This window comes from Falco cherrug, chromosome 9, assembly GCF_023634085.1.
Source record: "Falco cherrug isolate bFalChe1 chromosome 9, bFalChe1.pri, whole genome shotgun sequence".
In the NCBI taxonomy this organism is placed as follows: domain Eukaryota; kingdom Metazoa; phylum Chordata; class Aves; order Falconiformes; family Falconidae; genus Falco; species Falco cherrug.
In genome coordinates this window covers 6294472-6307067 of record NC_073705.1, presented here as the reverse complement: position 1 = coordinate 6307067, position 12596 = coordinate 6294472, and the positions used below count along the sequence as shown (strand labels likewise).

The 12596-nt window shown below is 38.5% G+C and overlaps 1 protein-coding gene across 5 annotated transcripts in view; it reads right to left on the bottom strand.

Moving 5' to 3' along the window:
- Window positions 1-12596, bottom strand: part of DENND1A (DENN domain containing 1A) — a 216845-nt gene that overhangs the window by 125582 nt on the left and 78667 nt on the right. For all 5 annotated transcript variants that reach the window (XM_027809324.2, XM_027809326.2, XM_027809325.2 and 2 more), the window contains 2 exons: window positions 1535-1604; window positions 307-387 (listed from right to left, as the gene is read on the bottom strand). In XM_027809324.2, coding sequence (XP_027665125.2) covers window positions 307-387; window positions 1535-1604 — 151 coding nt within the window. The remainder of the gene's footprint in view (window positions 1-306; window positions 388-1534; window positions 1605-12596) is intronic.

The following is a 12596-nucleotide window of genomic DNA, read 5'->3' as shown; positions in this document are numbered from 1 at the left end:
AATAAATGTCATGTTGCTGCTCTGTGACCTCTCGCAGGTCACAGACGATATGGTGAGAAATTTCCATGGGGAATATACACAATCTTCCTCCAACCAAAGAACAGCATTTCAAAGACATTTGAGGTTAAGGAAAGGGAAACAGAGGGCCCCAAACGTGAAAAGGGGAATTTCACAGCTCTGCGTCCTCACAAGAAAACACCATCTGTGTACCAAGTTACAAAAAGGAGAATTGCTTTTGACATTCCTCTATTATGATATGTAATGAAAATTAAACACCTTCGTTTACATCTCTCCCACTTCACTTACCACTCCAAGATGAACAGAGGTTCCTGGCTCAGGGATGGTAAGTTTATGAAATGTTTCTAGGAGCTCACTCCTTTGACTATCCTGAAATAAGAAAGAGGGACACACACACACACACAAAAAAAAGAAATACTAAGTAGGTATTGCTACAACTCCAAGATGGAAGGGCAAGCGTAATGTTGGTGGAATTGGGGGCTTAGAGAATTTGCATGAGAAATATGAAATAGATTTATATATTAGACTATGAACAGAAATAAGTGTAGTTTCCTCTGACAGTTGGGGTTTATAACTTGATTTTTTTAGAATACTTTTTTCGTATGTATTTCTACATATTTCTGCAACATACTGGGTCACCAACCTATGCGCTACACAGTTACTCAACTCAGAGCAAGCCAGTTTTCACTGCAAGTTTTTTATAACAACTCACTAGCTGAGGGTAAAGCCAAATGTATTTAAACCATTTTAGATAAAGATGTGATCTTAAGTGATTCTACCTCAAACGCAAATGATTTTGATAAATGCAAAATACAATTATTACCACTAAATGGTAATAAATCAAAGCAGCAAACTAACTGGGAAGATTATACTCGCAATATTTTAAGCACATGCAACTAGGCTAGGTATTGCAATCATAGATGTGTTTTCTCTGTATCATGAATCATCATTTAAAAACCTAGAACCAAATTTTAAGGATTTAGTTCACAATTTTTCCACTATCTTTAGACTGAATTTTCTTTGTTTTGCTTTAAAAGCAAAACACATCTGAAGGGCTTAGGCTAGATGATGCTATGTGGGTAAGTATTTTGCATCGGTAAGCTTGGTTCTGCACTTACTTTACGGGACAAGTAAACTTGGACAAGATATCTATCAAAGACTCATGAAACTGCAATACAGGAATTGCACGGATATGCTGTATACAGTTCAGGTAATCAAAAAGCCTGCACAGTATGGGCGACTGCAGAGAAACTAATAACTTATGCTGGAGCCACAGTCACATTCTTGACCCTTATCTTTTCCCAAAAATAATTTTAAAGCATATTTACTTTTCAAAGGTACTTGCCAAGCTTTCAGCTTGGCTGAATATGATCTTCTGTATTACTGCACCATACAGATCAATAATTCACATGGTCACCTCTGATATAAGCACTTCTTAAAACAGCTTGTTTTCATCCTCACTCCCACATTTGATATTGGGGCAGGGAAAAGAAGAGTTAGTATTTTAGAATAATACCTGTCCTTTTGCTGAATAATCTGCCAAGATATTGAGCAGCTTATAAAAGACTTCAAACCACGGGAGGTAACTAAAAAACAAAAAAAGAAAAAAAAAAAGAAAAAGCATACGTTTAACTTGCTAAATCTCAGTTAATAAATTCAAGATTGCTGGCCTTTGCTGTACAGATGCATCCTAACAACAGCCTCCACTGGACATGACACTTTATAAATATCTGTTAGGAAAGCCACATCAGACCTTCCATTTGAAGGCGAACACTACCAGAAGGTTGAAGCATCCCTTTCTTTTGAGGACTGAGCTTCAGTATTTACTCTTCCCCAGCATTTCCAGCCACCTGTAGGCACCAAGCATCAAATGTAGCACCAGCTGTAAAGAAACTTCACTGTCAGGCAGGTGAGTGCTGGGAGTTCACCTTCCCTCTCACCCTGTCAGTAACAAACATACAAATCCAATGGAAGGTTTTAACCTGTAAGATAAATCCACACTGATGTTCACGTACGGTGGAACATTTTTAATTATAACTATTTCCCAAAGTATTTGTTGAATGCCTGTATCTGAATCTGTACAGCTGCTGAGAGTCCTAGTAGATTGAAGACAGTTATTTTGGTCTGAATCATGATACAACTGCATTTTTTAAACCGCATAACCAGTATCTCATTTTTTAACTGTTGTCAAATCTGTTCCATCATTGTATTAAGCCCAGCCCTTAGTTAGGTCAAATAGAAACTTTACCTTCAGCAAAACTGCACTCAACTTACAAAAGAAATAAAGAAACAAAACTAAAAGACAAACATGCTGAAAAATCACATCTTTTTTCATTTACATTACATTTCCATTCCACAAAGTAAGACAGACAGCTAAGACGTTACTTTTCACTACGGTATGCTTTGGTACGACTCTGTGCCCTATTTTCATGACACAGTTCTTCATTTCAATTCCTTTTTCAGCTCCAATACCAGCAAGGAACTTCTCCTCAGCTGCAGCAGATAGGAAAGCAAGTTTGTGTGACGCACAAACTGATTCTTCTTTTAATCACAGATGCTTTCTGAAGCAAATGGATTCTATTTTGATATAGTTAGACAGGATTTAAAGTTTTTATAAAATATGACTACATCCTGACAACTATAAAGAATTGAGTGCCCCACGGTTCCTAACTGTACAGCTTTTAGTAATAAATGAAGTGAGAAGCTATATACGAGACAGATAAAGTGAATGGCTCTCCATCACGAACATTTGTTTGAAGCCTGCAAATGCTACTGTAAAATGTAAGTAGCTTATCAAAATATACCGATAAGCAACTTAACTTTTTGTGTTATATGACAGTATTATCGTTTAAATTAATATACTCTAAGCATCTTTGCAAACTATGTATTAGAATAGAGCAGAAAGACAGACAATTACCACTTTAAACAGCATTTAAGTTTGGCATTATATTGTAAACAATCAAGAAGGATTAGTTAGAAGATAAGTTTCTTTCTTTCTGTCTAGTTAAATAAACTTCAGCAGAGTTAAAAGCCATTACAAGAGTAACAAGAAATCCTCTCAAAACATATCTGCTAAGTAGAGATTAAGAACCTGGTAAACAAATCCTTGCAAGGCATCTATCAGAAGAGTTCGAAGAGACAGCAAACCAAGAAGGCAGAAAGCTCCCTGAACCCAAAACTTTTTCCAAGGAAGGTGTAAAGTTCTACTTAACTGCTCAGGGGCCTTGCTGCAAAACTACACATACAGAATTAAAATGAGAATCTTCTAAAATATTGTTGTGTTTATCATGTATGCATCAGTATAAAAGCAATAAACAAAAGCAAGTCACCTCAGCTTCTACCTGCCGGAATTGCACTTCACTTTGAGCCCCAGCGCGACGAGTGAGGACGGACTGGACTCCCAGCACCGTTCACAAGGAACGGTCCGTGTACCCAACAGGGACAACGCTGGGCTCTGAAACCAAGGTCAGGTTGTGCTCTTTCTTCAGAGATTTACTTATGGGTCCTGTCGGGGGCCTGTTTGTTCACAGTTAAACCTTATCCCACTACAGATTCAAGGGAGTTTTCTTTATTACCACAATACACCAAACATGACAAATCTGTAGGTTCTATCCGTGAGACTACCCCAGCCAATCCCATCTCAACTCTTTCGCTCAATACCTAGAAACCAGCTTCTGTGATTCTAATAAAAATAGCCCCAAAAGTCTCATATTCACCCAATGTCAAAACATCAGCAAACTCTCCATACAACAAAAGGGAAGGTATAGCCGTATTTGTTATACTTGCACACTCCTTGTCAGCTTTCCCTTTTCTCTTCACTAGTATCTTATAATGAACTTCATGATTGTCCTTTAAGTCTTCCTTATTTTAATCCACATTTTCCAAATAATGGTTTAGCATCTCATCATAGCTGCTGCTTTTTCTTATTTTAAGAATACCTTCCTATGTTGAGGAGAGAAGCTTCACAGTTTCAAAGTTGAGGAAATCAGCTGGTATTTGAAGCAGACACAACCCAATACAACACACAGGGATCTGTGTAGCTCTTGCTCAAGACAAGATAAACCAAACAAACCTTCCACAGAACTGTGTAAATTACATAGGTCATCTCACTTCAGTCTTCACCTCCCTCCTTTGCCACTGCAGAATTCAGGATCCTTCTCGCCCTGAAAGCTTTGGATGCATTAGAAAACTAATTTATCCTGCCATCTTTGATACTTTTACTTCATCACTTATTCCACGTGTTTACTACTCCAAGCAGTTCTGCTTTTATTAGACCAAACTGTGACCAGTTAAAACTGGGGGTGGGGTGGGGTGGGTGGTAGTCAAGAAATATAGTTATCTGAATTTGTTTCTAGATCTCTGCCAAAAGGAAAAAAGAAAATATGTGGATTTTTTTCTTAAAAAAAGCAAATCCTCGAGGCAGCCTTTAAACACCCCCTCCAAAAGAAACGGAGGGTGGATTTATAACCAAAAACTTTCTGTACCACATGCAACTTAAGTAGCACAACTGGTAGCACTACTGAAGATTTATGGCTTATGACTTGCTCATATTTAATTTGTAACCAAACACTTCCCCTTCCTCTTAGCTACCTTAGAACTTTTGATTAACTCTTGTTTTCACAGGTCATAGGTTAAACAAAGGAAGGGAAGCGCTCTGGAGTGAAATTGCCCAGAGCACCATAGCATGTGAGCGCATGCACCCGCGCACACACCCCCAACCCCCTTCAAGCAACATCAAAAAAGCAATAGACTAGAGATTCTTCAAGGGAGCTGAAGTTCAAAGGCTCCAATAAGCATAAATCAGACCGTGGTTGAAGAGTAAACAAAAATAAAAGGGCAATCTGAGATTCTAATTCTTTTTAATTTTACACCCATTTTCAGTTTTCTCACACACATATAGCGATATATTTGCCACAAGTCACCAGAATCAAACCAAAGCCTAATCAAATTAGGCTTCCTCAAGCTGAGAAATGGGTTTAGCACGCCGCTTTTCTCTCCCTCTGAACCCTCAGCATGCGATGCAGCCCCAGTGCTGGAGACAGGCCAGTCTGACGGGAAACAAGTACGAGCACAGGAAAACTGCTTATTATGCTCCATAAGGTCTGCACAAACTCTACTGCACAAGTTGCACAGTACCTTATTCAGTAACTCATATGTCATCACCTTTTTAGTGCACTCCTTGAAAGTACAAAACATCATTAGTTACATGTGTCATAGCAATTAGGGTCAGTCAAAACGTTAAGACAACAGTGCTGCACTGCAGCTTGTAAATACAAATGTTTCCAAAATGTAGTGTTTAAAGAACAGTGGTGCAAAACCAACAACTGACAGGCCAGGTTGAGACAACAGGAAAGGTATAAAAAGCAGCAAATTAGCATGCTAACAAACCCCAGCCATCCCAGGTAGGGTGTTTGCCGTTGGGCAGCGGGTCACGTCTCCCAGAGCAGGCTGGCAGGGAGCAGAGCCCACGCACCCGACGCCACAGCAAGTGAAGGGGCTGGGGAAGGAGGAGGATGCAGATGACCAGCGCACGACAGCTGCAAAAGGTACAACTTGCCAGCCAGCCCTCCTCTCACAAGTCCAATCTATACTTCAAACGTTACACTGAACAGAAAATGTCATCACCCAATATTAGCTGCTACACAGATGAAAATGCTGTACTGCAGTCAATTTAGCTTTGAATTTTTCAACATATTAATCCACTTGTGCGCTTTAACGTTTGAAAGGAAAAAACTACTCTATCACAGCAGCACATGTGAGGTCACGTTTTCTGACCTCCAGAAAGGACTGCGACTGAAATTGGAGAACATTAAGCTGACACTTTTCGAAATAAAGCAACTGCATTTATATGCACATATATATACTCAACACACATCATGCGTGTACACACACATACTGTCATTCCCCAGCAAGAGGGATGCAGTAAGAGACGATGCAATAGAGCTTTCTTTAGTGATACTAAGTTGCCAAATGCAATGAAACTAGGCAGAAAAGTGGATTTTCAGGATCCTTCTATTCTCATTAAACACAATACATAAAGCTTTTAAAAAACATTGATTATTAGCATTGTTTACAATCTACTTCCCCCTCACGCTAGGGAACATTAATTGAAAGTAACACTTTAAATTTAGCCAGGGCAAACAGTACCTATGGATATAAAGCAGAAAGGCCACAATAGCACACCAAAAAATGATGCCTTGTTTTAATCTACTAGTAGTCCAAGCCTTCTTTTAGCCTGTTTGTCATAGGCAATTTTGGAAATAAAATTTTCAGTATCTACAGTCAAAAATATAAGATAGCCTATGGCAAAAACTATACATGAAGGCACTACAGATTTCACTGCACTGCTCTTGTATCCAGCGTACCGTGCAGTTACCCAGTTTTGGATTTCAAATGAAGGTAAACTTTGCCCTTTGAAAACACCTTAGCTTGCTGTTAGATTTAAGGATCATGCTTCATAATCTTAGGACAGTTCTTTGGCTACTTTCCTATGTAAAATGAAGTGCTCATTGATAATAAGTTATGGGACTTCAAGCTGCACCAACACGTAAGAGCTAATGGTTTATCTCCATCAGAATATAAAGATTGCCTTCCAGTAAAAACAAAAGCCAACAAAGTATATACAAAACCAAGATGATAGGCAACTGCCTAGATGTAAAGACATGCAACTAATTTAGCCAAATGGAATTGCCCAAGAGTGAGTAAGAAAATGCAACACCTCTAAGAACAGCACCGGGGAAATCTTTAAGCAGCATATCTACACGGGCATCAATTAAAAGGTGCCTTCCTCAAGAAAAAACAGCTGTTTCTTATCCAGTTCTGAGAGACTACTAATGAACAGAGGTTTGGATAATAAATACACTCTGTTTGAAATGTGAAAAATTCACCATTATCATCTCTTTTGATATTTTTTGAGCGCTCATTAGAATGAAGGAGAGTCATAAGTTACAGCACGCACCACTCTAAATCACCGTAGCTATCTCACAAATACCATGTACAGCCAAGGTCAAGTGTAGAGAGGCTGGGAAAACAGGCAAACATGGTATGGAACTAGGAATTTTACTTACTGTTAGTAAGGTAAATCTCCAATAAAGTCAACTTAAAACGGCAGAGATTTTCCAGTGTTAGCTGTAACAGAGAACCGTGAAGGAGGAAGAGACAGCAAGATAACTGAAGTGGGCAAGAACATGGTGAAAGCTAAGCTCAGCAAAGCAAACTCCCATGGAGCACTACAGAGTTTGAAAGCATATTGAGAACTTTGACAGAAAAAATGCTACGTGTTCCGGTACAGTAGCAGAAAACCCCAGTGGCAAGGGGTACCTTTAAAAATTATTGATAAAGATTTTCTAATTACCACAGCAACTGTTCATACAACTGATCTTTAACATTGACAGCTCCAGTATTCAATTTTACTGGTGTGCTGACACCATGAAAAAGCACAGCAAACACTTCTGGAAAGGCACCTGTGGTACCTTTGGTAACTGAACCCTACAAACACAAGCACCACTTTAGTTCACACAATTTCTACAGAGTACTAAAATGACTTCCAGTCCATATATAGGCAGAATGACATTTTTGTGCATACATCTTTGTCCTTTGAAATTAATGAGACTAAATAACTAGTCTGACAACATATTTAACGTAGCATCTCCTAATAGACTAAGCTGTAAGCACACACAACTTTTATTCCTTCCATTCACATGGATCATAAGTAGAATTTTTAACATGTATTTATTTATAACACATACTATATATTTTGATAACAGCATAACCAACTGCCATCTCCCATGCAAAACAGAACAGTCATTTCCATTTTACAGATGGGCATACTTCTCTGTAGTGACAGGCTTACAAAATCTGTCTGTATTAGCCAGGATTGGATTCGAGAGTTCCTGAATCTTGACCTTTTCCTCAGTACAATAATCTACAGTGGCCTAGAATACTTAATTCTGTCAATAATGAGCTTGGCTCTTATATAAACCATAGCATGCATCATCACTAACTTCACTGAAAATACTCCTGATTGACAAAACTGTAACGAAGAGGAAATTCAGGCCAAGTATTTTTTCTGCCAGCATGACTTGTGCATGTATCAATAAAATACACTGGTGCTTCAGTTTATGGACTCTGAATAATTAATTCAAAACATAGATGACCTAGTACTTAGTTGTGGCAGTGAAATTACTAAGAAGCCCAGCAGGGTTTCATGCGTCAAAGTGTTGGTCTAATGAGTGAAACACCTTTTCTTGCATGGTCTCACTCGTATGATCTGAGTGACTTGTATCAATAGGAGTGCAATCTCCACACCCACTCCAGGCAACATCACTGTTCCAAAATGGAAATCCTCCAGGAGAGTAATGGGCAAGAGCAAAATCTCAGGTAAGACTCAGAAAATTGAAAAGAGATGGAGTTTATTACTATTATTACTGCTGCTATCATTATTAATTTCCATGTATTGACCCAATGAACATTCCTGGTGAAGCAGAACATAAGTTTTCTGACTCAAGGTACTTGATAATACCTGCAGGACAAATGATAGATCCTTGTGTCTGGAATTCAGAAGGCATCTCTGTGGATAATCCCACTACCACCATGTTTGAAAGAAAGAGTACAGAAAATGAATCAAAATTTACAGTCTCTTGGAGACCAGTTATCTTAAGGCTTCTTGCATTTAAAGATAACACTCTGCAATTTATACTTAGAAGTAATACTGCTTCTTTCCATCCTCCTGTACCTGGTAACTACTGATATTCCTCTTGGACAGCATTATTCCTAATGTTAGCAATCATGTTCTATTTAAATTAATAATGGTGACTGCAGATTCTGATGATGAGCTAAGTTATGTTTGTCAGTCACCATGCTCTTCAGTGGTTTTATGCCGACACAATTTTAAACAGCAAAGGCACAGTCATAAAAACACTTTTTCCTTCCCTTCATTAAAAATGTCAATTCCCAGGTTTTAATTGTTTTTAAATTGCACCTTTATTAACAGCTAAGACTAAGTCAAATGTCTTAATTATATATTTTTAAAAAGAATCCTCTTCTCCCCTCAAGAGAGAGACGAGTCTTCATATGCCTGTTTTCCTTGCAGTAATGCACCATTACTTTATTTTTTTCCCCACCTTCCTTTACTTCCCCCACCCAATGTTTCCAGCATTTTTACAAAATGCATTTGAAAGAACCAAGGCATCTCTGGGCTCATTTGGGAATTTCCGTAGGCTAAATTCCCATTTCAGCCATTTATGTGTCCCAGTGTCTTCCGCTACACCTTACAGAACTCAGTACATCATTATTCTCTCTTCTAGACTCAGTCTATTGACACATTCTCACACTTGTAAGCTTAAACACATACACACATACCCACAAATCTCCATAGCAACATCTGTGCATGTTGATGAGATGCAGGCTTACCTTCCACAGGATCAGCCAAAAGTCTTTCTGAACATCAGCTTTTATTTCTTTTTATTTCAAAGTTCTGTGTCTGTATTAGACCTCAAAACCATTGTGAGTGCCTCTGCCATTGTAGAAAGCCATCCAAATCTTTTCCTTTTCTTGCTCTCATAGGATTTCTTTCCATTTTGCATTTTCTCCATTTTTTTTATAAACTTCCCTTTGATTATTACCCATGAGTGATCTTTCCACGATTCCATGAGATTCAGTTAAAAGTTCTGTAGCTTAAGCACGTGACCCATATACATATTTTAGAAGTATTTAACCCCACGGAACTGGCTCACAAGGAACATACACATCTCATCTTACGGACCATCTTAATACTATGGAATTGTCAACAGAAAGTGCTTACTTCGGTGACTTGCCACTGAGTATTAATAATAAAAGTCAATTAAAACATTCCCTTTCCTGTTTTTCTACCCAGTGTGACCAAGTATAAGCAGATACAGCAAGTCTCACTGACATGACAACTCCCGAGTTCACTAAATGCCACTGTCGAACCCCTCCTGCTCCCCAAACAGCTACAGTGGCTTTCGAGAGCCGGCAGCAGCGTCTCTCACAAAAGACAGCTCACAGGAGCTGCAGACACCCTTTAACACGCAAAGCCAGAAAACTGTAACAAAGATATTTATGATGTAACAATTTTACATTTTAGTCAAGCTAAAAAGTGCAAGGGCAGCTTGAGATAACCATTCCAAGTGCCTTTTGTTAGTACGCAAACATCTAATTGGGACAGCCCAAATGGAACTGAAGCCCGAGTTTGACAAAGCTGTCACCCTGTCTCGGCTTCTTTGTGGTCACTCTAAAACCTTGGGGGGCGGGGAAGGGGGGGGGGGGGAGTCCACTGCAGCTGCACTGTGGAATTTATGTAAATAAAACTAATTCAGAAGAACTTTAGCATTACAGTATGCAACATCGTGAAGCATCTATCAACCCAGCGCACAGCAACCTCCCCTGCTTCTCACAGGAACACTGTGAAGGAAGAAAAGAACATAATTTTACAGTCTGAAAAAGAAACAGCTTTTCTGTGAAAAACATGCCTTGGACTTTCACAGAAAGCCATTTTATACAAAAAGAATCTGTGTTTTAAGAACCTGGAGCATCACGCTCCAGACTGGAAAATAGGAATACCACACCTTTTGGCTTACAGGTCCATATATTAACATCCTATATTCTGTACAAAGAAACTGTACATTCATTGACACATAAGTATAGGCATAATTTAGAATGCACAAAATTTTAAGTATCTTCAATAGTCAAGCTTTTTTTTTGTGGATTACCTATCACTGCAAAATTTAAGAAAGCTTATTAAAGTTTATGATAGAATGTTTGGCGTTTAATTTATGTCAAAAGTATCTTCAAGGTCTGGTCTGTTATTGGGGGCCTTCTGCTTTCCCTCTGGTAGATCACTCCTTTTTAAAAATCAAAGATTTTTAACTTCTAACACACAAGTTATTCATTCCATTGGGAAAACTTGCCAAGTGACAGTTCTGTCAGTCCACACGGAGAAAAGAATTCATTTAAACGACAGAACCTAGGGTCTGCTGAAACAAAATGCAAAACTTTAAGTAGATTTTGGAGAGTGCATACATCTCTAAAGCCTGGGGCACAGGCTGATGACAGAAGAAAAGAACTGTGCAATTTGATCAGCTTTACAACAGTGCAAGCCCTACTACACAAGGCTTTAATGGAGTAGAAAGCTGCAGTTCTTACTGTACCCAGCCAACATAAGCATGTCCGACCAGGTATACCTCCTCTCAAATTTAGCATGCTAGGATGATTAACTCTAAAAGATCAAATACATTATCTTATGAAAAAAAAAAATAGTTTTTTTTTAGTATATGTAAAATTAAATGGGAAGCCCCATAAACTCCCAAACACAATCATAAGGTCTCCTGCTCCTTTTCAGAAGAGAATGTTGTAAATCTTTGGGAATTTTTTTATTTTAAGACCAAGAAAGAAACTTCTCAAGCACACAGGAGAGCAAGGGACTGAAGTAGCGACATGAAAGAAAGGTACATAAAGAAAAAAAGTTTGCATTTACAAGGCAAACACTGACAATTATATCTTTATACTCTTATTAAAACCACAAGCAAAGAATATCCCATAAAAGTACACTTGGTGAGAAGATGAGTATACTGAAGCATTTGATAGTTTATAAGGTTTATGAAATGCAAAAAGACAGCCTTGGAGTTCAAAAAGACAACAATTACATTCCACTTATTGTCAACAGGAATACACTGAACAATGTTTTTACTTGGGCAGCAAAAAAAATGCTCTAATTAACAAATAAGAAGAGGGCAGAGAACAGCCTTAAACTGAGAAAAGTTACAGATTACACTGGGACTAAATTTCCTGGACCTTAGTAAAATCAGTTAGGAAGTAGAGTGGTTTGGCACATGAGGTTTGACTTCAAAAAAGTAGGATGCTTTAGACAGCATGAGAGCCTAAAGATCACCACTGAAGTGACAATACAGAGAAAGGATTCCAAAGGCTTAGCTTGTCAAGGAATCTCTCTTCTCAAACCATGTTTAAAAGCACACATGAAAGTGCTGGAAGAGAGAATTCTAGATGTGGCAGACAATCAGAGATCCCACTAGGTTTGAGACATCTGGCATCAGTTGAAATCCATCACATTTCATTTGGGGATCAAAGACTACTGTTAAGTCTATCACAGGTTGAAATAGTAGATCCTGAACAGCCTTTTCATCCCAATGCAAATTAACCCTTTTTCCTTGACCAGAGAGAAACAGCTCCTTTTCATTACAGACTCCAATCGTATGCGCTTCTTGAGCTATGCCCTCTAGTACTAAGTTTCAGCTGAAATTTCAGTAGAATTACAAACTTTTTGTTATAAATCAAATGTGCTCCCTATCAGCAACATGCACAATGTGCTCCAGCACACTGCTGTAGTGAGCTCCGAAAGCCACAGAATTTTGACATCTTTTGTACCACAATCTGTAATGCCAATAAATTCCCATAGAGAAGAAAAACTTTACACACCTCTATGTTCAAGAGCCACACTGAAAGGCTGGTAAGGACTTTTGCTCATTTGCCACATATTGGAAAGTTGGAGCTGAGCAGGTGTTTTCTGCAATCTCTGTCTCTCCCAGGGCCTTTTACCCTTG